Below are 25,819 nucleotides of genomic sequence, written 5' to 3'. Positions count from 1 at the left end.
TTGTTATTTATGTCACAATATTAGCCTTTGATTTCAAGAATCCTTTCAAATCAGTAATTTGATTAGAAACATAGAATCTGTGTACTCATTGTTATCTTTCCCTTTAATAACGCCAAATATATCTCAGTACTCCAGTAATATGACCAAATAAATCTTAGAAGACAAATTGACTTGCATGGATCCACTAAATAAATGAACACATTGATTTCTGACTAGACGTGATTCCAACGGAGAGAATATTATTGAGCTGAATATTTTTGCAGGTTCCAGAGTTTAGACTCGTCACACGGCAGGTGTAATTAATAACCTCAACGATGCTCTGACACTCACAATTAACTTAATGAAACGCACCTGTGCCCTGCTGGCATGCACATGCAGATAAACATGACGGATTGACAGCTCAGTGTGGAGGAACAGTCACGATCACATGTTGGAGGGGGACATCCTGGGACATTTTTAAGCTTGAACTACCAGGTAATACCTAAACCTTGCAATGGAATGCTTTTCCCCTAATTTCCCACAACAAATTGGTAAAAAAAAATGTAAATGAGTAATTTCCCATTACAAGTGTATCTGTTCTGTGTGCAACTGGGCAGGGTAATACGGTAATAGTGTAAGTGTCGGAAGGCTTAACGGAGTCCAACCGCCAGGTGGAAGTGCTGTGTAACACAATCTAAATAAAGGCAACTGTAGAGCCCGTTGTGACGTAAGGAAAAGGTGAAACCTACTAAACGGGGTACTTGGCATTAAACCTGTTTTACAATACAAAAACAAGCCCACCTGACGGCTATCGTGGCTCTCCTTGTAAATTTGAGGCCGCATTGCCTTAAGGCTGCCGTTACAAACGTAATTGATTGGCAGCTCTGTCCGACGTCTAATTGGTCCGTTTAGGATCAGATGCTATTATGACTCCGCCCCTCGTTCCTGCTGCCCAATGGGCTCCGCAGTAAACTAGTCTGGGCGGAGTGCGTTGTTTATCGCCCCGCCCCCTCCCAACCCGGCTTGTCTGCTATAAAGTCTCGCTCTCAACCGGCAGTCTGTTGAGGAAATTCTTTTATTTTCCTTCCCGGCGGGTGGTGTGAAGACCCTGAGAAGACTTGGTCTATTCAACCAGCACGCCAAGAACATCTCTCCTCAGGTCTCCTCGTGGTTCAGGTCAGTCTGCGTCATGTTTCATATCAAAAGGCCTCTGACGCGACTAACGGCTTTTTATTTTTTATTATCCGAGGCCTCCGACGCGAGCTGTTTCCTGTATGAATACGCTTTAATATCAGGAAGTCGGGGTCGTAATGCTTCCCGTCGGGTGTTACAATACATCACATTTGAAGGAGAATACGGATGTAACTAGCTTGAGCCACTGCGTTGAGAAACAAGTTTCCACTGTTTCATCATGTTTCCTGTCTAGCTGCACGGTTTGTGTGTGTGTGTATTTTGCGTCCATGTTGAATGTGTAAAACGTAGATTTCAGGCCTAGAAATATAAATGTAACTTCTACAGCAAAATATAATTTGTGCTTCAAAAAAAGAAAAGAAAATGTGCCTCCATCCTAATGTTTCCTCTTTCCTGCAGATCAGCCACCTCCCAAAGCACCACGCAGCGCTGCCTTAACGCCGCCACCTGCCACCTCTCGCACTGTAACCAAGCCAACCAAAAGCCTTCAAGATGATGCAGATCAGCGTGGACCCCGCCAACAACAAGCACTCCCTCATCAACGTCATGCACCGCTTCATCGCGGCTGCCAACAACATGGACGAGACCATCATGGTGCCGAGCCTGCTGCGGGACGTGCCGCTAGAGGAGCGGGCCGCCGGCGAGTTGGACCCCAACGTAAACAACAACAACAACGACGACCAAAATCCCGAGCCGACGTGCACCAACAAGCAGAGGGACATGTACGAGCACTACCTGCTCCTCAAGTCCATAAAGAACGACATGGAGTGGGGCCTGCTGAAGAGGGAGATGAGCAGCGGCGCCAGCTTCCTGGAGATGGCGGTGAAGCAGCAGCAGGAGGAGCAGCAGCAGCAACACGCCGTCGAGAACACGGACCTGGAGAACCAGTTTCACTATCACCTCAGGGGACTGTTTGGAGTTCTGTCCAAGCTCACGTTGCAGGCCGACCACCTCACCAACCGGTACAAGAGGGAAATTGGCGGTGGAAACTTCATGAGATAGAAGTCACTAAATTTCATTTTTTTTTCTTTTTTTTTTTTCTTCCTCCCACCCCATGGACTGCTTGACCTGCACTATGGGACGTACTGAAGAGGTCTCCATCTCTTCCTGATCTTAATGGTCTGTGAACCGACCATGGGGGGGAAGACGTCTCACTCCCAACTTACTTTGCCAACACTTAGCTGGAACCAGTGACGCCTGCACGCGTCCCTCTGTCTCTGCAGAACGGACTCTGTGGCAGAGGTTTATTGAATTTGTTCCCCAAGTCCACATGAAGCGCAGCACTTGTTCATGGAGAAATCTGGCCCTTTTTTTTTGTCTTTTTCATTTCAAGTTTAAACATGAAATGGTCACCAGTTTGTGAATAAAATAAAGTTTCTGACTGTAGGAGAAATTGAATGCTGGTTATTCTGTCCCTCCTTTTTTAAAACATATAATTTAACGCTGAGCTGAAGGGCTCTTAAACCTGTTGAGGTTGCTAAATCTTTCCACTTGGTATTACTGTAACATGGTGTGCCTTGACTTATATATATATTTTTTGTTGTATACACACATGCCCCGTTCACTTACCATTGTATGACTGCTTAAATGATTTATGATATTAAGTTGTTTGTCCTTTCGATTTTTCAAATGTTGAATTGAAACGGTAAAGCTGAAATAAATATTTGAAACTCATTTTCTTTGTTTGTCCCTGTGAACAGGAAGGATGTTGCAGCCAGAAATGTGCAATGATTCATTTTGACACAAACTAGTGACGTTACTCTATGTGGGACACTTTCAGCAGCTTATATGTTACAGGATTTAAAGTGCTTTACGCAGGATGTACTTAAAGGAGACTATTTAAAGACGTCGCGGCTTTAAAGCAGAACGTGTTTGCGATCCACTTGGGTTTAATGCTGAACTGAATGACTCCTGCAGCTTTTTTGACCTTCGGGATGCAGTAAAGAGAAATATGGGGCGGTTTGGCCTGTAATGTACATGCAATTAGCACTAAAATACTCGTAACTATTGATGTTGCAACTTGACTTTAATCTTGTTCAGAAACTGACTACAAATTGACCTTTTTAAATGGTCACATTGCAGATCCTCCCACATTAAACTACATGAAATTTGCAGTCGTACATGTGTTGCCACCCTCTGCACGCAACCGGACTATTATCTTAATCTAATCCTTTGACATTTACCGTCGCTAATGTCAAATTGTGCCAACTGGAAAGGTTTTAAGCTAAAGTTCATTGACCCCCACCAGGCGTGATAAGACTTTATTCGGGCAGGAACATAAACAGACTCCACGGAGAACGTGATATTCAAAACCTCTGCAGGATTAAATTTAGACGATATCGATCACATTTCTTCAGCTTTGTCACAGCGGCCACGACGCTGTGGCGTGTGCATGTTCTCCAAACTGGACCTCCCCAGCTGCCACATCCATCCATCACCGAGCGAAGCCCTCCCCTTAGCAACAGCTCCACCACAAGCAGCCAATCCGCTCGCAATGCTTTGCTTTGCAGTTTTTTTTTTTTTTTTTTCCAAGACACAGCGATGAAGAGATTTTGGCGCAATGAAGGTAATCCAGGGGAAAAGAGTCTGTGGCTCACATGCTCAAACAAACCGGTGCACCTCTGACCAGCAGCAGCGATCACGCCGGGGGTTTGAGCGTGCACGGGACGGGCTGCCGGGCAGGGGGGTGTGCAGCCCTTTGGCTGCAAATCAAAATGGCTGTGCTGGTGAGTGGGCCTCAGCCTACTTGGGTAAACGGGGTCAAGCAATGTGACAGCTGGCCCGACGGTGAATTTGAATAGAAACTGGGTTTTCCGTTGACATCCTTTTAAAGGGATTTAAAAGCGCGGCAGTCAGATGTACAGTCGTTTATTTTATTTACTATTTAGCAGCACAAACGCATGACCCCCCCCCCCCCCATTTCCAGTTTTTATGCCAAGCTAAGCTAACCAGCTGTGACCTTTTCTTTAAAAAACACATTAGAATCATTTTGTTTTGTTATATGACTTTAATATCAGACTACCAACTCTAAATATAAAAAGACATTTGACAAATTATTTGTTGAAAAATTAGCGAGATTTTCCAAAGACATGCTTTAAAATGGTATTTTCCCCATTGCACTCGCCAACCAGACAAATCGCACAGAGCTTGAACCTTGACATTAATATTCTGTAATACAGGCCCCCCGACTGCCCGCATGCACGTCTCTCACGTCACGTCAATGTCTTGGGAAACGTGAGAGCAGATCGTTGCAACCACTTGGTACATTGCAGATTTGAAATGTCTCCAGAGTTGAGTGTAAATTGTGCTGTTTCATCAATGTTTACAGCAGCTGTTTTAAAATACAGCTCCAAAGTCCGTATTCTAAAGTGGAGCATTTCCCTTTACTGATCAGAACCTAAACAACTACAATAAATGTGGATGTCTGATATTTTCAGCGTCACTGCTGGCGTGTCGCAAGGGGGGGTTCAGGCTCAGTTCAATGTGACCGACTGATCTTGGGAAATTGGAGACTTTTGGTGTCGAAATGCCTGTGTAGGCTTCGGGTGCTTGGCCCACCTTGCCCGTCAGCAGGAGGCTGCGTGATCACAGACCTGGCAGACGAGTCGCAGCGTCTACTTCTTCATTTCAGCAGCGCTGTTTATTACCCAACCGCTGTAAAGCTCCTACCTGAAAGAGATACAGATCCAGATAACCAGACACAGCAGAGATCATTACTCTGTAAGCCAGGTCAAATTCACATCTTACAGGTGGCCGTCTAAGGGTCAATAACGCGTTCATAACTTCGGGTTTATGCCTTTCCAGCGTTGCTTCTACAGCACCAGTATAAACCTGGCAGCCCCACCTAAATCCTGTTTGCACAGGTCGGCCTTATTCTGCACTTTCCTGCGGTAACAGCCCTGCTCCCTGAGTCAACACCCGGGTGCATTCACCGTGTTGTTTGCCTTGATACCCGGTGACGTTTCAGCAAACCTTTGAGTAACTGTGAAATCTAACAAAAGAGACAAACCTGCAGCTGTTTGCCTGAACCTGGGAGAAGAGTCGCATTGAACAAAATAAGGCATTCAGCAGGGTTAATAACTAGCTAACTGCCGGTGGCAGAAGTGGTATCAGGTGCCCTTAATTCCTGACATTCCGTATTCAACATTTCACCCAAGCACAAACATATCAGCTGCGAGATTCCGTTCAGTTGAGGTGACACTGGATCATATTCTGGTTGCAGTGGAGCTAATCTATACCAGCTGATTGTACACGAGACACATAGATAAAAAAAAAGCTCCGTGGTGCAGCTCAGCGCCAAACCACCGCACTTCCCAGCATAGAACAAGCAGAACGGACATCACACGGAAATACTAGTATCTCAAAATTGTTCTCAAGTTCAGCTCTGGGTAAATCAGCTGCTGCAGGTGTTGCAACTTGGTAACTGCTACCTTAAAGCGGTTTGTTATTGTGCAATGTCAGAACTGCGTGTTGCCTGCATTCAGTGGATTCCCCGTTGCCATGGCGTAAAATTGTCCCATGTGAAAGATGATTTACAAGACGCTGCCTCGTTGTGCTGAAGAACTAATGGTAACCAGCACGCTCACTCATTTCATTAACGTTTATGTGTGTTCGACGTCTCACTGAGAGCAGCAGAAATCCTGCGCTGAGAGAAGCGAGTCTCTCCTCAGGCTTGTGCCTGATGTTATATAGTACGAGAGCAATATTGTGAAAAGAATACAGATGCAAGTATGTTGCTTATAGCTACATACGGGTAGACCGCATACAAGGAAGTGAAAACCTCTCTCGTGCCGGTGTTTTGTATGTGCTACCATAGAAACAGGAAGAGTAAATACAAGCGGCTCCTTGTTAGTTAACAAAAACACAACTCTGATTCAGGGGAATACACACCGACACCGACAACGTCGCTGTAAATATTATGTTCCAAGAAATCCCCTCTACTTCTCCTTTATATACAGTAATAAAAAACATTGTCAGTGAACAGCTGGTGAAAGACACACACAACATTTTGTGATTTGGTAGTTTTATCTCGATGGTCCCTTTGAAGAAGAAGCCTATCGGCACTTTCAGTACATTTAGCACTTAATACTGTGACTTACGTAGGATTTTTAAGGCCCCGCTTTTCTTTTGAGCCTTTCATTCTGGTATTAGTACTTTTACTTAAGTAAAGGCTCTGAATACTTCCTCCACCACACGTCCAGCAGACCATCTCATGTTCTACACAGGCAAAATGTTTTTGGTGACTATTCCTACTTTCACACTTTGTCCCTGGACCCCGGCACCCTGTATCAAACACTGATTCTGGAACAACAGATTGCAGATGGAGTCCAGAGCGTCTTTCTGGTCTTTCAGCTTCAGATCAGCCTCTGCTCCATCGTCAACACGGAGACAAAGAGGTGAAGCCAGGAACACCACGTTCTCTGAACAACACCAAGTCCTGGCCTCGACTGATAGCTCTCTGTCCTCTGGTTTGGGATAAATAAAAACTCCTCGTGCTGTTTGGGTTGCAAAGGGCTTGCACCCTGGTGCAACCTGGTCAAATACAGAATTCCCCTGAAGCACCCTGGTTTCTCTCCCGGGAGAAGACCCATCCACACACACATCATCACACTTGCAAACCTCGGAGAACAGGACACTCTGCCGTCTCCCGGGGAACACCGCCGCAGCGCTGGTGTAGCACGCAGGGTGAGGTTATTTAAATGGCGAGTGGGAGTGGAGTCCAGCTGGAGCAGCTTACAGCCTGACACAGAGCGTCTCCGAAACAATCCCTCGCCTCGTCTGCTTGCTCGCACACACTTCGTGCTGCAGATAGTAGGTCAATGCAACCTCCTGTTGTGCACACAACGCATGCACGCATGGGGAGTCCGGCCAGAGCTTTGCATGCGAATGTGCATTTCTTTGTGTGCAGGCGTTTGCAGGAGTGAGAGGAGAGCTTTTTATTCTTTAAAATGACCACAACGCAGTGTAAAGCAGAACAGAATCTCAAACCACTTTCCACCACAGGCGCTCTTCTGTCTACACAGCGACGTCATTCTGTTCCTCTGGTCTAATTATCCGGTAGGTGATAAGCATCGGGGTCCTCCCTTGCAGATGAAGTCTTGCGGTCGTGTGCAGCAGCACAAACAGGCAAAGACACACAGGTCTCTGCAGGTCAGTGCCAGCGTCCATCTCTGGTCAGTGAGTCCAACCTTCAACAGCAGAGGCGAGACAATGGCCGTGAGTGACTTTGATAACAAAGCAGCCCTGTTTGTTTTGCAAAGCAGAGCGATTGGAAATCGCTTGAATCCACAGAAATGACAGTGATCAAATTTCCAACATCAGTGTTTGTTTTACGGCTGAAACTCTGTCTGTGACATGTGTCTGTGAGACACATGTTCTGAGAGACAAAGAGCTGAGAAGTGGCCTCCTGTTGATTTGACTAATTTACTCACCTAGCCAGAAATGCAAAGTGAAGAGTTTCTCAATTTCACCCACATTTCATGTCGGGACGCGTTTGAAAGGCATGCACGGGCTGTGGGAAATGTTGGTTGGCGTACAAAGGCAACACCTACTTTTACATTTCAAGGGGCGATTTGACTGCCGTCAGTGTTAAATGTCAAATAAAAGGTCCTTTCTGCTGTCAGCCATGACCAGACGCTTTACATTTCAACAAGTCTCTTAGTGCTTGAATGCAAACTGGTGAATCTACTTCCTCTGGCTCTTTGGATGGAAACATGGATTAAACATGGCTTCATCGATGGCGCCGCTGATTTCAACTCCTGTCACTTTAACATTTCCATTGACGCCAACGGTGTTCAGGGCTTTTTAACATATTATTCGCCCATGCAATTTTTCTTCGAAAGGCGGCCACGCCTCCCGCAGGTTCGCGACTTCCGTTCTTCTCATCTGACGCTGATTTCAGAAGAACAACTCCTGTAAGAACCTCAACCTAAACTGCAACTGCCACACAATCACTTTAATGCAACCGACGACTCAACTGCTTCCATTCGCCTGAGGTTTCACGCGCTTTCATCTCTTGACATTTCAGCTGACCCCTCGGCTCATTTCAGGGCTTCAACCCCCGGTTCCTTTCACATTCAAACAATAAACAATATGTCGTCCTCTTCTGGTTTGTTCAACCTTCGTGTGGTTGTCAACGCAAAGTGCAAATTATTTCGGTACTTTGTCTGGGTGTCTGGGTTTGTTTGGACTAGTACCAAAACTTGCCGAGGTCGAGCCTCTTACCACACAGCGAGGGCCCCAAACATGACGGTGTCATTCCTTCCCGCCCGCGTTATATATTTAGAGCCGACGGGGTGAAACCATTCAGCCGGAGATAGAACGGATTAAGCGCCATTAGATCTCTTGGAACAAACGCGAACAAAGGACGTTTAAGATCCTATGAGAGGGTTATTTCAAAGCAGTGCTGCAGCCCTGTATGATTTAGGAATGCGTTGTAGACGACATTCAACAGACTCGCGCAGACGTAACTGGCTGTGGGAAGAGAGCGAGAGAGAGAGACAGCGCATTGATCTAAACCCTGCTGATATTAACAAAAGGGCCCTGTGCAGTCTCACGGGATGAAAGCTAATGTGATCGCTCTCAGGCACTAAAAGCCACCAAAGGACAAATCACACAGATTACCACCTATTTTTTTTTTCTGGTGAGTTTAAGATTCTAATGAGCCAGTTGTCGACGGGCACCGAGAGGAAAAGGGGGATGCACAGAGGCTGAGGATGAAGTGAGCGGGACTTCCCCTTTCTGTGTGTTGTGTTCACAGAGGCCTGTTATGTAACCGCCACGCCGGAGCACTCGGTGACCCCCGACTGACACACAGACACGGGCAGAACGGCCACCGACAGCCCGACGAGCAGATGACGGGTGAATTTTAAAGGTTATCATTTCATTGAAAGATTTGGTAGAAAAAAAAGAACTAAAAAACCCCCAATACAGTTTATTATAACATATGGTGCGTTTAAGTCACAGGATAGATAACGAGCACACATCCCCCCCGCTTACACACACAGACACACACTCACACACTTGATGTAGTGCATATGAATAATGGGCTGCTGTACATGCTCCCATTGTCTCCATGTAAGGCTGGGGGCCCTTCCTCTTTTCATGTCAGTCTGTCAGTAGGTCTTGTGCAGACTTGCCCTCCTTTTCATCCAATTGGGTGCTCTCGCCACACAACAGGTGGCCAATGAGCGGCGGGGTATGGCGGGGGCTTGGTGAAGGGAGCTGATCCCCCTCGTGTGACGCAATGAGGCTCGATTCACTTACAGGAGAGTCAAGATTTTCCGGAGAATCCTAAAACTGCACCAACGTGGGATCTCGTCGCTGGGAGAAGCTGGAATCCGGATAAAGTTTAGCACGAAAACATCCCCCTCGAAAAAGAAAAAAAAAACTGAAAATGAAAAGTTTGAAGTGCCAAACTTTTTTTGTAAATCGTCGTATGCAATTGGGATTATTTCATGAACAATGTACTTGAAGCAGCCTCGGATTTGGCCGTAGCCACACGCAGTCACTGCGCTGATATGAAGCCACTGAACTGTGGTCACCCCGCACTAAGGGTGGGACCATCGGCCCCGCGGGGGCCTGCGAGGGGAACGACTGGCATGTCGCGTCCCAGTACAATAACCCGTCACATTCGCACAGAGACTTCAAACTCCAGAGGCCCAGAGGATCCAGAACAAATATATTCTACAGCAGTATATCATGGAGGGGGGCTCAGATATTAAGTGGCATCATTTGGAGGAATATGCCTAATTTTTGTGAAGAAAATAAAGGGTCATTGAGAAGCACCGGCTTTCCTATTTCGTCTGCAGGACTTCTAGGTTTAAATGATTCGTTGAGAGTGAGACCGACCTGCCAGCCAGAAAAGTATAAGCAGCTAACTGCAAAGGCCCAACAGAACCAGAACCAGACGGATGTCCATAAGGATGTACGCATATTTGTTTCACTCTGGGGATGGACAGGACCGGTATTCTGACGAGTGATTAAAGGACATCAGACTAGGAGCTGAGATCTGAATCAGGCAGCGAATTGCCCTTTTCTACTTTCCACATGGGCAGAGTCACCGTCACTGGTTCCCTCTAGTGGATCAAATCAGATGTAAAAGTCAGCGACTAACACGTAGTCCTGAGAAGTCACCCTGTACAAAAGTGTCCACACGCTGTTCAACCTCGTACCCGAGGTTCCTCCTGGATCTTCATCCGCTGATGGAGATGAGCGCAGCTGACGTGGATCACGTCTCATCCACGATGGCTTAAAGCGGGACTATAAATACTAAATCCTTCTATGACGGCGCACTGACGCAGTAACGCCAAGTTGCTCAGCAATATTTATGTAAGAGTTTAGCCAACGCTGCTGCTCATTGGCTGCAGCAGCAAAACCACTTTGTGTGTTTGCAAGAGCGTGTTTGTTTTTTTGAATAACCAAGCCTTTCATTTATGAGATGGATATTGTCTCATTTCTCCCTTTCCAAAGTGCCACGTTTTAAACTTTGGAGCTCGCAATCAACGTAGAGCCAGATAGCATCAGCCACTCTGCTGGTGATAAAGACTGCGCGAGATAAACGAGAGCTCCACAACAAGCGAATAAATAGACTTTCTAAATGTTCTTCTTCAGGCACAAACAAACAGCAAAAACGTTACAAACCGCGTGGGCTGATCCCCGGGGCAAATTATTAACAAAACTGGTTGTCACTAAACCCCAATCACCTTTATTCAAGAGCTCGACAGTAGAGACAAACGTCCGGTCATGGTATTTATTAACCATCGTAGTGCTGGATCACAAAGTATATTTGGATTTGAATGTGAAACGGTTCCTCTCGGGTACAGCACCAACGTCATGGTTCTTCCTAGCATTTCCTCTCAGGGCCAAATTATCTCTGATTAAAAGACGTTTATCCAGTAGTTTTTTCCTGAATATTCAGCTGATATTATAAAAACCCAACTGACATAACAAAGAGGATATAGCTATAATTCACAATCATGCTTTATTCTTAAATAAAAGGCTCTTCTCACTCCTCAGTCGTGCTGTTTCCAGTTTTCTTTTTTACTAAACTATACTTTTCTTTACACCTGAAGTCTCTTCATCTTAAACATATTTTATTAGTTCGTGACTTCAAACAAAAACATCATTGATTGTCAACACAAAATCTGTCTTAGCACCGGTACAATAAAACTGTACTTTAGCTTTTTTTTTTCCTTTCTTTTTTGAAATACTGTTTTTGAATGAAGGAGGAAAATGTCAGAAGAAAGGGATCCTAATAAGTACATTTCAAAATGAAGCACCAACCATACAAAGCAATTTTTTTTTTCATAGATAGGCTTGTCAGATACACAAAGAGGTCAAATATATTAATGACTATTAAATTAAGCACAACAAACAGTGTAAATAAAAACACTGCAACACAAAGCACTCTGGGATCTCATATAGGGACGTGGCTGCAGTTACGAGGGCGTCTCGCCTCCTCGGGCCTCCAGAGGTGGGACTACTTTTCCTCTTCCTCCTCCTCCTCCTCCTCCGAGAGCGAGAGAGAGAGAGCGAGAGCGAGAGATCCACAGGATTCTGTTTCAGTTCAGGAGGAGTGCAACCCGCGGGACTGGAGAACATCTGTCCGGCTCTGTAAACAAACTCTCAACCTCCAGGTCCAAAAATGATGGCGTTTTCATATTTTGCGCCGCCCCCCCGCCCACTCTGTGAAATGCGGCGGGGTGAAAGGGAAACGCGGTGAGCTGGTAGGTCCACAAGGTAACGGATTAAGTTTTAAATGAAGCTCTGGTTACATGTGAATATTATGGGTGGCGGGTCTCCAGGTCTCCCGGGTCCACAGACCGGAACCATCCGGCCCAGTGGCCTCCCTGACTTGTACGAGAGTTCCCCAAGATAGAAAAGTCTTGATCTCCCGTCAAAAAAATACCGCTCTCTCTCTCTCTCTCTCGGGAACAAACTCAAACAAGAATTCCTAGACATCTTGTGTCCTTTTGCCACAAGAATACTTTCATATAACCAAATGTTTTCTTTTTAAACCCTGATGGCAAGATATACACATTTACACTACCATGTACATACATAATCAATACAAAAGGTTTGCTCAATAGTTCTCATGTATTCAAATATACCTATAGGTAGGAACCTGAAAGCTGCTTTACAGCACCAAACCGTGTGCAGGTCCTTGTGATCACTTAATCACCTTCTGTCTGAGGTCAAAGGTTATATTGCAGTTAAAACCCACGGAGCCTCGTTTCCTTGGACGGAGAGGTTTCCTTTGAGCTGCTGCTTGCAGGGAAGGACTTGGGTTGACAACAGTTTGCATGGCGACGGAGAGGCTACCGGCCGCGCGGCTTCCCCGCCCTCGCCAGTGTCTCCTCCTCCGCCTCCTCCTCCTCATCATCATCATCTTGCAGGATGTCAATGGAGGATCCCAGTAGTCTCTGGAGCTCCGGTACACATCGCACCAGTTCCACAATTCCTGCCTCCTCCTCCTCCTCTTCTTCTTCCTCTTCCTCCTCCTCCTCCTTATTTTGACCTTTGTACAGGGATGCCAACGTGGAGCTCACCTGGCTGATTGACGCCTGCCTCGAGAGCTCAACGCGCGACAGACTCACCACCTCCAAGTGTGGGTAACGCGCACGGAAGATCCGCGCCGACATCTTCAGGCGCTTAAGGACGTCCGTCAGGAGGAACCAGTTGCAAAAGCTGCGAGAGAGAGAAAACGCGCCTGATATTAGCCGACCATCTTAAAAGTATTCTCAACATGGGATCAAATCACGTAAAAGAATTAAAGGTTTTAGCACATGAAGAATTTTAAATGGTCGTGTTTTTAGCTTTTAGACTGATTTGGTTGATGCTAATATGGTACGTAAAGCTACTAGCAGAGCCTGCATCCGCATTAGTAATCCGGCCCTGTGAGGAACGTGACAGCGTATCCGACGGGGGGGCGGATCCGACTACGACAATACCGGGGCTACATTGTGAGGATTACAGAATCCAGCTTGACCCACACCTGGCTGCGGACCTCATTAAAGGTCTCCCAACTTTAAATAAATAAATAAAGTACCTCGCTAAATGACTTGGGTACGCATGTGGAATTTACTAGCGCTACGCTTATGGTTGACGTTGATATAAAGCGAAGACTCAGGAGTCACGCGTGTCACTTTTTTTGGATCAAAGCTAAAAACGTCTTGACTGAAACATATTTATACACATAATGCCTCTGTGAACTCACCCCTGGGTTAACGACACCTGAACATGATAGCAGGGTAAGAGAGGCTCCGAGGAGAACTCGAACAGGAGACAATCTTTGTCCGAGTCCGGCTCGGTCTTTCCCGTTGCATCCTCCTGAAGCTCCTGGTTCTGCTCCGACAGCAGGAAGTCCCAGCACGGCTCCTGGTCCGTCTCTGTGAGGGAGAAGCCCACCGAGGTGAGATGAAGAGCAGCGGACATTCTGGATGTGACGTGTGGACGCCTCCTAGTGGCCAGTCTATTCACAATACAAGTATAACGGCTCCACGGCTGGAAGCTTTGACCTGCTGAAGGATCTCAAACATCCCGATGGCAGCGACACGTGTGTATAGCAATAAAGCACAGAAAATAAAGCTGTATGTTTTGTGTGATTATCTTGCTACGACCCTACGATAATGAATGTCACAAAAGCATCAAAAGCCAAATAAATTATCCTCTGATCACTGTAAGCAGACATCGCTGCAAAGCCCTCAGTTCCATGCAACTCTCATCCTGTTGTTCCTTCAGCGTCCCGACGGCCACAAACCAGGATGACGTCCCTGCAGCCGCCTGCCGTCTCCATCACGGCGCACGGACTGATTGATCAGTGACGGGTTGGCGGACAGATACACAGAGCAGACTTTTCCAAGGTGTCTTACCAAAGAGGGAGCTACCGTAGAAATCCCAGGGGGAGCCCAGATCTTGTTCTTTGCGGGCTTCCAGGTCTGTGAAATATTCTGGGAAGAGAAACCCAATAATATGATATACAGTATTCCATTTTGAATTTACAGTTAATAGTTTAGGTGTGATTAATAGCCGTGATGGTTGGCAATACAAACATCTGTGCAAAGTAGAAGGATTTCTTAAGTTGTTTTTGTTTTTCAGCAGCTAAAGAAAGAGCCTTTTACAACTGTGCAGCACTCAACTGTTGTTGCTTTAAACGTTCAATGTGAATGAACTTTACTTGAAACTGCAGCCATCTCGCTTCCTTGAACGCGCACAGAAGTGAGAAAAGAAATTGCAGCAAACAAAGTGAAATATGCATTATCCCGGAATCAGGAGGTCGGCCGGGTGGCGGGAAACGCGTTGCACGGTTGTCCGCACAACAACGGCAAATCAATAACACAATTTGTAAAAGGGGCAATTAAGAATTGATCAAGAGACGGATTTCTGAACCCACTTATTCGACCGGGCAAGTAAAAAACAAACAAACAAACAGTTGAACCCTGAATCAACAAATGACCCTAGACTGTAGGAAACGCCGCCGCTCTTTTCGGTGCTCGTCTGGGTCTTCGGAGCTGCGTGTTCTGATGTCTGTTGTTTACCTGAGACCCACACGCTGCACTAAACACCGATACCGCGAGTGGTTCCTCGCTCTCCGCAGAAGAGCCTTTAAAACACCGTCAACAGCGATGTGAAGGCAAAGGAATTACTGAGCTAAAAAGGCAGAGTTTCTGCAAACAAGCCGGCCGGAGGATTTCCGTCGGGCTTCAAATTGACAAGAATGAGGAAGTCATGCACGGCGGAAGTTTTCCCCTCGGAAGCCCGGCGCGTAATCGATCACTCTGCCTGGCTCAGCAACGGAATGAGATTGATCACAGGGACGGACGTTTCAAGCATGCGATTGGGAAATCAATGGAAGCCTTTATAACACCAAACGCAGGTTTTGGTTCAATTAAAGGTTTCATCTAAACTGGGCTGGTTTTTCACCACAGCGGCCCCCTGAACTCTATTCACTAATATGAGCTAAATCTGTGTTAGAAGGGGGATGAGGGGGTGGGGGTGCAGAAATCACAGTGAACTGGCGGGAGGAATAGCTGCAGGTGACGAGTGCTTGCATCAGTTTGTGTGAACTCGAGTCTCCAAAGACGTCATCGGGCCCTTAAGTGTGCTGCTCGTGCGTTACTTAAAACCACTCCACAGCGTCTCGATTGTATGGAAATCCAAACCCGGCGGCTCAAAAGTCACCGTTGAAAAAACCGAGCCAATAGAAGAAGGTGGGACTACCTGTGAGGAAGGCCTTCATGCTCGGGCTGTGCGCCAGCTTGACCGGAGTGTGCCCGGAGTAGGTGGCCAGCGTCGGGTCGGCGCCGTGGTTCAGGAGCAACCAGACGATCGGCAGGTTATCGCTCGCCACCGCGTCGTGAAGGGGCCTGAGGAAAGAGCCAAGCGCCACGGTCTCATCACAGTGCACTTCATTCAAACAAATAACGGTTCATTGGTTTGTGTATTTCCAGATGCTTTTGTGGGAGAAACTCCTTTGACTGCTGAAACAGCCGACACGAGTTATTATCGTGTAAAAAGTAATGGAATGTGATATAAAGTGAACAATTCTCATTGCTCCTCGCAACCCCCGTAGAGAGCGTAGTGAGTGAATGTAGCAATAATGAAATGATTCTAATCTTTTTCAGCTATTTAGCCCCAAAATATACATTAAACACTCATATTCAACCACTTTTTAGCAAACTCACCAAAGACTGTGAGACGAGGGGGACGGTTCCAAAAAGCGAGTGTGTCACCAGTTACGTTAAACTGTGGGTAATTGATATATATATATATATATATATATATGTATTTGTTTGTAAAGGTCAACCATAACCTTCGGCTATATGTCACAAAGCTTACACCCAATATAACACTTAAATTATATATAATTCTTTCAATATGACTAGACCCCCCCAGCCTCACCGTGTCCCATCTTGGGCGCTGCAGTTGACGTCGGCGGCGTGCTTCAGCAGCATCTGGACGATCTGAGTCCAGCCTCGGGAGGACGCCTCGTGCAGCGCCGTGTAGCCGGCGTTATCGCGCCGGTTGACCTCGCCGACGTCCTTTTCCAGACAGTACTGGACGACGTCCTGCACAAACGGACGGACAGGGGTCACGTTACCATCCCGAGGGCCGCGCTGAGGCGTTAGCAACGGCGCACCGTCAAAGCGTCGCATTTCACCTGATAGCCCAGGCGCGCCGCGCGCTGCAGCAGGGTCTCCCCGGCATTTTTGTTGACGATCAGCCGCCGGACCTCCGGAGGAACGGGCCTTTTGGCGGGAGACTCCGGGCCGCCAGTTCTCCCCGTTGAGGCTTTCTTGCTGGGTGGAGATGATGGCGAGCCTTTTGGAGCGGGCGGGAGGCTCTCTGTCCTTTTTACATCAGCCCCCTCGTTATTCAGGGCGAGGGAGGCACCTCGCTTGCCCAAGCCGCTGCGTTTGGTCTTCGTCTAAATCAAAGATTTTTTGGGGGGATTAGAGCCGCGTGTGAAGTGCAATCTATTGTAACACGTCGCCAAGTAAAGGCAGCGGGTTCTTCTCTGGGAGGACCTGCGTGGTATCAGACCTGCTGTCATGGTAGAAGCGACACACAGAGTATTCATCTAGCCACAGGGGGGCACTGTAAGCTAATATATTCATGGGACTTACTCCTGTCCGTGTGCTTTGAAACGTTCTATGAAACAAAGAGCCGCCTCGGCAGGCGTCTCACCTTCTGCTCCTCGCTGTCACTTAAGTGCTTGCTTTTGAACTTCCTTTTCCCCGAAGGCTTGTCATTGCTCTCCGGGGACACCTCGCTCTCCTGGTAGCGGAGCGACCCGGAGCGAGTGAACGAGGGTCTCCGGGCAGGCGGCTCTGGACTGCAGGCGGTGGGACTCGAACACTGACGCGCCTGTGGATCTGCGGCGATGAAGAGGATCGAGGGTTGTGCGGAGTGGAAACAAACTGATGGACACAGCGGAAACTACACAAATAATCTTGAGGTTTTTTTAAATCGGCAGAAGCTGCGGTGTGTCCACATCAACAGATCTGTGACGGGGGCTTTCTGTTGATGTGGACATGACAAAGTCGGGACCTCAGGGATGTAAAAGGAAAATTGTCCTCATCATCTTTGTCAGATGTTCATCTCACTATGTGTCCGTCATCATATACTGAACAGTATCCTATTAATAATCTCCTATGTACTTTTTAGAATTTTTTATTGAAGTGAATGTCTATTATAATACTATAAACATACTATAAACTATAAAAGACACTGCCAAAAATGTTTCTTTTGATTAATTCAGAATTGCTTTATTCCCTTACCAGATATTTTTTCCTGAACACTTTATTGTTGAACCACAATCAATAGTCTATGTTGGGGTATATCACGGTATATAGAAAGATTCTGACGGTATCTCAGTATATGCCAGTATAGACGGCCGGCCAGTTAGCTAGTTAGCGCGTTAGCTTGTTGTGGCCGCCAGAGAAAATACCAGCGGCTCAACCAACTCTGCAATGAATCGTTTTCTGATCAAACGTAACTTATAACCCTCCAAACAGACACAGCTCCTCAGCATCTCTGGTCTCTTGTTGGGCTCTTATTCATGTTTTCATGTAGCAACAGAGTTAACGTTACTTCTCGTTGTGAGCTACACCCAGCATGCAGTTCGGCGGGGGCATTTTTATAAATGTACAATTACAAATTGTCTCATTGACACACAAGTGTTTCAACCCTGTTAAAGAGCGTTTGTTGTGGATTATTAATTGTTGTTACAAAGTTATATAATAAAGTTCTAATGACAACATCTCAACAGGCGTTAGACACCGGTAACGTAACACCCAGCCCTAGTCTAAACATTTTTATAAAAAACTATCATCTTTCACTTTAAAGTGCAAAAACCCAAAATACTCACTTTACGTGAGGTGAACATAAAACAGATAATCAGTTTATATCATATCTGTAACTAACAGCCGCACTTTTGATTAAATAGGGCTGGAAAACGGTTAATTAGAAAACTCCGGATCCCCAGAGAGAAGCCGCGTACCTGCTGGGACTCCGCTGTCCCGTCTCAGGGAGCCGACCTCTCCGCGGCGCTCTGCGTCTTCCAGCTTGTCTTTCTCGGTGACGTAATCCCCCGTCTGGTACTTTTTGCTACGGCACCGCCGGCGTTTCTTAGGAGCGGGCGCTTCGCCCTCTGCGCCGGCCGCCTTGCCCTTCCCCTGAGCCGCTCGCTCCGGCAGAGGGGTCGAGCGGGGCCTCCCCCTCGGCCGGCGGGCGGGTTGGGCGGGAACCGCGGAGGGTGACGGGGACACCGGGGGAGGCGGCATTTGCGGTGGCGGAGGGGAGGGCGTCGCGAAGCCCCACAGGTCGAGCCGGGCCTCGTCGGCGCGCCGCCGCCCTCGCCTCAGTCTCGGGGTGAAGCTCCCCGTGGCGTCGGCCTCTTTGGCGAGCACAGCGGAGCCGCCGAGGGGCCTGGGAGCATCCGGAGCGCCGCCGCCGCTATCTGGGACTGATTAGATCACATTCGATTGTTAGGATTCACACAAACGGAATCCCTGAGGCGTAAAAGACGTGTGACATTCTCGGTCAGCTCCACACATAAACCACAGAGACTTTATATCTCCAAAACTAAAGCTACGAGCTCGATAAAAAAAAAAAAAAACCATATGTCCGACTCAGCTGAAAGCCTCGTTAAATTCCAATAGCAGAAATGTGTCAATGCTGGGAGAACTTCTCAGGGCTGTGAGTATCACAGAGTTGGAAGAAACAAAAAGACGTTACCAGATCTGTCGCGGGCTGCTTGCTCCACCTTGTTGGGACTGGGCTTGTCCCTCGCCGTCGGCCCTTTGCCCGGTGGAGAAAGATTCCCCGATGATGGACTCTGCTCCTGAACCGGTGCACATTGTTTCTTCTGCTAGAATACACGGGGGACAGAGTAAGCACGGCGAGTTCGATGCCATTGATCACAGCGCTTTCATGGTGACAGATGAGCATGAAAGGAAGTTAAAATCATACGTTGCACATCCCTACTATGAAAAAGGAGCTCCGTATCGTCAAGTCAACTGTTCCAGTCTTGATTAAATTGAGTGGAATGCTGCCTAAATGATTTCCCTAAAATAACAAACATACAACAAATAGCAAAAGAGGTAATCTACCTTCTTTTGACAAGACCCTTTGGTTGGAGTTTTTTCTATGTCTTGCTTTTTCTTTCCCGCAGCCTTCTTGGACCAGTCCGGTGGCGACTTCTCCTTCGCCGGCTTCTTCGGACTGCTCTTCTTATGTCTGACGCCAGCGGTTTTGGTTGGCAACTCCTCTTTGGTTCCGTTGGTTTTCTGCTCAAACTTGTCGCCTCCCGCCGCGCACGGGCCGGTCAGGATGGACGCGACCGCGCCGTCAGGCTTGTCGCACGGAGGCCCGTCGGGCGGCCAGACTTCCCGCTTCAACACCTCCCCCTCCAACACCTGGGCTAGTTTGCTCTCCAGCCTGTTGCCATTCGTGGGTGCTTTGCCAAAGAGACGGCCAGCGGGCTTTGGGAAGCCCAGCTTCGCCGGTACTCCCACCATTTCCCCCCGGCCGGAGTTCAGCTCTGCGTTGCTCTCCGCGGGCTCGCTCGCCTTCTCGTGCTTCTTCTTAGCTGGAGTTGAATCCGCTTGAGAAGGCAAAGCAGCCCATTTTTCCAAAGACCAGTAGGCCGGGTACTCGAGAGCTGAAGTTTGTTTGGCTCGTACGTCTTGGCTCGGAGAGAGCGGGTTCGGAAAATCGGCCTTTCTCGAGGCAACGGGCGCCGCCCGGGTCTCGCCCTCGCCCGCCGTCCCGTCGAGCGCTTGCTGCTTTACGATGGACGCGAGGTTGGACAGGGGACACTTCATCCTCTCCCGCTTATCTTCCTCGGGGCTGGACGGGCGGCGGTGGGGACTTCGGGCCTTACATCTTTCCGTGGCGGAGGCACCCTTCGCCTGCGGAGATCCTTGTGGGATCTTCCTCTGAGGGGGCGAGGCCGGGTGCAGCACACTCGGAGGCTGCTGCCAGGCTGCACCGACGACAGCGGGAGAGTACGGCACTGCCGTTTTGCCAGCGCCGGATTTCTGATGGGCCTGAGCCCTGGAAGAGCTCGACAGGGCGGTAGTCAGGGCTCCTTTAGCGGGACAGTCCTTAGTTATGGCTACGCTGGTGTTTTTTACATGCTTGACACTGTGAGCGTGTTGGTGGCCCTTCGTCATACAGGATGGCTTCTTTCCTCCGGATGCCAGGTGCTCCCCTTGGTCGATTATAGATATAAACTCCTGCTTGGCGAAACTCTGATATTCATCTACAAAAGTCCCTTTTCCGTCCTTGCCCCGCAGAGTAGAAGCCAGTATTGGGCTGGCCACGCCAACATATGTTCCAGGGATGTTTTTTATGGAGTCTTGAGAAGCTCCCTTACCCCACGCTGGTTTGGGCTCTTGGACCTGGTGATTCTGAGGCCGATTTGACTGCTTTTGATGGGATCCATTTCTGTGGGTGTTCGGTAGGACGGGGTATTGTGCAGCCGGGCTATACGTCGTGGAATGAGCCCGCTTTGCGTTCAGAAAATCTTTCTGATTCGGCTCACTATTATGAGGCTCGATCGTTGCAACTAGAGGGTCGTCGATGCACTTCGGACGTTTGGATTTAGCAGATAAATCGAGAGGCACGTCTCTCGGCTCGACGGGACACGCCGCAGTGTCGTCTGAAGCAGAGGCGAGGGTCGTTTTAGGAGAGCCCACGGTGGTCTTGTCTAGGCTGCTGCTCTTCTCCGCGTGGTTCAGCAGCCTGCTCTGAGAGGTGACGCCGGCGAGTGCGGAGCCACAGCAAATGGCAGCGGTGGGAGACAGCGTGTAGCGGGAGGGTGCTGCGGGAGTTAATGAAGGCTGCTGCAACGGTAGGGCAACAGCCGGTGAGGCCACCACTGACGCTAAAGATTTATGCTCGCCCACGGATTTAGAATGCTTATTAGACGAATGGTTGGATTTGAGCTTCGACGCGCCGGCTCTTTTCTCCGCAGCCGGAGTCCTGCCCACCGAGAAGGGGTAGGGATACGTCCGCACGAGAGGTGTCCCTCCGACACATGAGCTCTGGGGCGGAATCTCTTTCTGGAACTGACCCGCTGTGGCGTCTCTAAATGCTGAAATCTGACTCAATGCTGGTGGAAGAGTGATTTTACAGAGCGGAGAGGGGAAATTTGTGGACGGAAGGAAGGCAACCGGCTGGGCTGGTTTGAACTTGGTGGAGCACTGAAACCCGGGCGGTGCACTTTGCGCAGATTGCGTCGGCGGGTGTGATTTCTTGCTGGCTGTCGGCGCGCCGCGACCGGGGCTGAGCAAGTCCTCTCCACTCGACCACTGGGGAGCGGAGAGGACGGCGGGGAGGACGGCGGCGCCGTCCGACTTGGGTTTAGGGGCCTCGGCCCTTTTGTCCGCTCTCTTCTCTGAGCCGGACGTCGGTGCATTGTTGGGCTGCAGAGGTGGAGACAGCTCGGGGCTGTGGTTGTAATTGCTAGTGTCCAGGCAGGCTTTCGCGGTCTTACAGTCTGTTGTTGGTGTGCTCTTGTTTTGCTGACTGAGGGTAACATCTCCTCTGAACTCAGAGGGTAGCGTCTGGGGGGGATTTCCCACCATACTAGCAGACGCTTTAATTGGAGCACTGATCTGTCTGCTCACCGTGCCTCCATCCCCTACATTCATTAGTGTAAGATCCACCTGAGTAATAACAGAAGAGCAGGAGGCCGGTGTTAATTGGATAAAATGAAAAGGATGCTCTAATCTAGAGATGCAACTGTAATGGAAAGAAAAACAATTACCTGCATAGGTGTTTCTTTAACACAACATGCCTCAGGGGTAGCCGAGTCAGTCGGGTGAGCGGTTTCCTTGAAATATGGGGAGACGCTGCAGAACACACAAGAAAGGGAACATGAGTGCTGTTCTTCTTTCAATCACAATGAATACCTCAATTCTTCATAAAAGGAATAAGACATACTCTATACAACTGTAAACTATTTCGAGTTACCAACATTTGGAAATTGAAAAGGTCCTTTCTTTGAGACTGAGGCTTTGAGGTCACAAATGTTACAATTTTTCTCAAAGCAGAAAAACAATTTAGGCTCGCTGAGAGAAGTGTGGGGACCAGAAGAATCCCTTTGTTGTGTGGTTCCTGTGGATTTTATTTGCTTGGTTACATGTTCTGTGAAGGAAATAACGAGGGCCGAATGATTTGCGTCACAGGAGTGACACAATATGAAACCCAAGACGCCACCTATCCCAGACGCCACCTATCCAAGACGCCACCTATCCAAGACGCCACCTATCCCAGACGCCACCTATACCAGACGCCACCTATCCCAGACGCCACCTATCCCAGACGCCACCTATCCCAGACGCCACCTATCCAAGACGCCACCTATCCAAGACGCCACCTATCCCAGACGCCACCTATCCCAGACGCCACCTATACCAGACGCCACCTATCCCAGACGCCATCTATCCCAGACGCCACCTATCCCAGACGCCACCTATCCCAGACGCCACCTATCCAAGACGCCACCTATCCAAGACGCCACCTATCCCAGACGCCACCTATACCAGACGCCACCTATCCCAGACGCCATCTATCCCAGACGCCACCTATCCCAGACGCCACCTATCCCAGACGCCACCTATCCAAGACGCCACCTAACCCAGACGCCACCTATCCCAGACGCCACCTATCCCAGACGCCACCTATCCCAGACGCCACCTATCCCAGACGCCACCTATCCCAGACGCCACCTATCCAAGACGCCACCTATCCCAGACCCCACCTATCCCAGACGCCACCTATCCAAGACGCCACCTATCCAAGACGCCCCCTATCCCAGACGCCACCTATCCCAGACCCCACCTATACCAGACGCCATCTAACCCAGACGCCCCCTAACCAAGACGCCACCTATCCCAGACGCCCCCTATCCAAGACGCCACCTATCCCAGACGCCACCTATCCAAGACGCCACCTAAACAAGACGCCCCCTATCCCAGACGCCCCCTATCCCAGACGCCACCTAACCAAGAGGCCACCTATACCAGAGGCCACCTATCCCAGACGCCACCTATCCCAGACGCCACCTATACCAGACGCCACCTATACCAGACGCCACCTATCCCAGACGCCACCTATCCCAGACGCCACCAATACCAGACGCCACCTATCCAAGACGCCACCTATACCAGACGTCGCTGCCAACCTTCTCTATCTTGCTACTATACTCTAAAGTTCTGTTGTTGGTGGAAACTATTTTGTTGGCACTGGAGATGGAGGAGAGAGAGGACCTCACTTCCTACTCCCTAACGCCTTGCTCCCTCTGACCACACGCATCTTCAAAATCTGCCTTCATTTTTTACTGTACAACTGTGTTAAGACTCCAAATTGCATCCGTTTGGATCACAACTGCACACCTATACACCGTTACATAACTGCACCCTGCGAGGTTAGAATGCCATCGCTGAGACAAAATCTGTCACAAACTGACAGAACTATAAACACTTGGCAAATCCCTCAGAACCGCTTCTGTGGTAGCTCCCGCTACAGTTGGCTTCTCCAGTACCACATTTCGCAGTGATGACACACACACACACACACACACACACACACACACACACACACACACACACACACACACACACACACACACACACACAGACAGACTCGCATGGGGAAAACAATACCGACGTCGCTGTCACTGGGGCTGGTAACAAGTACAAGAGAGGGTCTGCATCAGCAAATACTCATGATTAAAGAATCAGGAAAGAAAGAAGTTAACGTCACCAGGTTTGACTGAGTCCTGTGACTTTAAATGAAAAATGCTTATAACAGTGAGTGAGGCTTACGCCCTTTGACCCCTGGGGCCCCTTGGTAGGCCCACTCATTAATCCATCCATGAGGTAATCAGCTGCAAAGGCTCAAACAGTGTTTTATTAGTGGGCAGCTGCCTCAAAGTGTTGCGTGCTGATGGAGGCACAAACACTGCAGAAAATATCAAAGTCTGGAAAAGAGCAAAAGTTTGGTTTCTTAAATATCACAGGGCGGCTAGTGATTACAACAAAAGCAGCCAACCTCAGTTGAAAGCTTTCAACTAACGTGGGGTTCCTGCTATGTGATCCAAAATTAGACATGCAATCACACCCAGGGCTCATCCATTAAAAACTGACTGAACAAAAGGACATTTTCACAACACAACTCATGCCTTCTCTCACAAAACAATGCTAAGCATTTACACACTAGGAGGGTTAGAATAAATAATAACTAAACAATTAATCTACTCTCATAATCATCTAAAAAAAGGCACACATTTGAACCCCCCCCCCCCCCCGCAGAGGTGAGTAAAGTCAAAGAAAAAAGGTACTAAAAACAACACAAATCTTTGTCCAAGCTTTCTGGGGATGGAGGAATGGAAAATCCCCCAACGGACCCAGTGAAACAGAACGACGGTGATGATGATGACTGACACACGCGATGTCTGTGGGAATCTGCCAGGACGGACCGAAGGGGATCCGGCGCTCAAGTCTGCGTCCATTACCCGCACAACAGTTGCTTACAGCTAGTTTCTCTTTGTGCGGCGTTCATACGCCGCTCTCCTCCTCCTCCTCCTCTTCCTCCTCCGACACAACATTTGCATTCATCAGCTCCGATGTAGGCCACTAGAATGCACGCAGCGGTCCGGCGCACACGCCGAGGGCACCGCGCTCAGACGAGAACACAAAGTCAAGCCCGACGTTACGTTCGAGAATAACAGCCACGGCGAAAGCAGGCGGCTGCTGCTGTTGTTGTCGTTTTATTTGTAGTACACTTCAGTTTACCGTTCGGCCCCATCGGTACAATAGAGACAAGTCATGTGTGGGCAAAAAAAAAGTGCACAATGCACGTGCACTGGCACATGGGAGCCTCTGAAAACCCATTTGTTTCCCCCTGTTGTCACTGTCGGCACGGAGAGAGAGCGCGAGCGAGAGGAAAACAAACCGCGGCGGGCTCAGCGCTCGCTCGCTGCCGCCGGAGACGGAGACGAGTCTCCCCGGTGGCAGAATGGAGCTCCCCTCTCAGGTGATCGCTCCATCTGCGCAGCGGACACGCGCTCACCGGCTGCACGAGGAGCCCCGGCTCCCCCAGAATAACGTGGACGGAGCGGACTGACCGGTCTATCAAGGGGGCACGTTGAGTTACAGGACCCCTTCCGCCCCCCTCCACCCACACCCACACACACACACACACACACACTGTGTCCCATCTCCGCACGATAAGGTAAGTCAACATCCACGCAGAGCCACACGGAGGCAACACAAGGGAGCCCAACAAAGCGCACTGCTCACGGGCTCCGGCAGAGTGACCCCGTCCGCGACGGGACGGCTTTTCTGTTTCTTTTCTCTTTTTTTACGTACAAATAATCAACGTTGCGCGCTGACAACACAGAAACCCCGCGGGTATGGCGTTATATTTGTGCCACAATCCTGAGCGCGTAATTTTAAGTTTTGAGCACAGAGAACTATATTTTAGCAAAGAAAAACATTCCGTGCGCGCAGTTTACTCAGGTGCCCTCTCCACAAACTGGTTTTCTGCGCGCAGGCAGCCGTTGCTGCGCTCGCTCCACCTCTTCACGCTGCGCTCGCTCGACGGTTCACTCACGCGCTCGCTCGAACTGCAGCAG

General features: G+C 48.9%; 2 protein-coding genes across 6 annotated transcripts in view; one reads left to right on the top strand and one right to left on the bottom strand.

The window, feature by feature from the left end:
* The first annotated feature begins 278 nt into the window (after positions 1-278).
* mid1ip1l (MID1 interacting protein 1, like) lies at positions 279-2,844 on the top strand. Of its 2 annotated transcripts, XM_078100658.1 has the most exons (3): positions 279-474; positions 1,085-1,155; positions 1,570-2,844. In XM_078100658.1, exon 3 carries the CDS (start codon positions 1,663-1,665, stop codon positions 2,170-2,172), a length of 510 nt encoding a protein of 169 aa, XP_077956784.1. In that variant the 5' UTR covers positions 279-474; positions 1,085-1,155; positions 1,570-1,662; the 3' UTR covers positions 2,173-2,844. The 2 variants fall into 2 exon arrangements, with proteins under 2 accessions (XP_077956784.1, XP_040030419.2); XM_040174485.2 differs by lacking the exon at positions 279-474 and having other exon boundaries at positions 953-1,155.
* An 8,063-nt stretch (positions 2,845-10,907) lies between these two features.
* Positions 10,908-25,819, bottom strand: part of bcorl1 (BCL6 corepressor-like 1) — a 25,679-nt gene continuing 10,767 nt past the window's right edge. For 3 of the 4 annotated variants that reach the window (XM_078100646.1, XM_078100645.1, XM_078100644.1), the window contains exons 2-12: positions 21,947-22,031; positions 19,284-21,845; positions 18,910-19,042; positions 18,173-18,637; positions 16,858-17,045; positions 16,331-16,597; positions 16,072-16,238; positions 15,391-15,536; positions 14,043-14,120; positions 13,388-13,559; positions 10,908-12,858 (exon numbers count right to left, since the gene is read on the bottom strand). In XM_078100646.1, the coding sequence (XP_077956772.1) occupies positions 12,489-12,858; positions 13,388-13,559; positions 14,043-14,120; positions 15,391-15,536; positions 16,072-16,238; positions 16,331-16,597; positions 16,858-17,045; positions 18,173-18,637; positions 18,910-19,042; positions 19,284-21,845; positions 21,947-21,952 (4,554 nt within the window). In that variant the 5' untranslated portion in view covers positions 21,953-22,031 and the 3' untranslated portion in view covers positions 10,908-12,488. Of the gene's footprint in view, positions 12,859-13,387; positions 13,560-14,042; positions 14,121-15,390; positions 15,537-16,071; positions 16,239-16,330; positions 16,598-16,857; positions 17,046-18,172; positions 18,638-18,909; positions 19,043-19,283; positions 21,846-21,946; positions 22,032-22,156; positions 22,237-25,819 lie in introns of those variants that run through there. The other variant, XM_078100647.1, reaches the window with a different exon arrangement.

Source organism: Gasterosteus aculeatus, chromosome 4 (assembly GCF_964276395.1).
Source record: "Gasterosteus aculeatus chromosome 4, fGasAcu3.hap1.1, whole genome shotgun sequence".
Taxonomy (NCBI): Eukaryota; Metazoa; Chordata; class Actinopteri; order Perciformes; family Gasterosteidae; genus Gasterosteus; species Gasterosteus aculeatus.
Note: the sequence above shows the minus strand (reverse complement) of the source record. Positions and strands in the feature narration are given on the sequence as shown.

What these genes read in the sequence shown, in the direction of transcription:
- mid1ip1l (XM_078100658.1), top strand. Translation starts at nt 1,663, where the DNA reads ATGATGCAGATCAGCGTGGACCCCGCCAACAACAAGCACTCCCTCATC.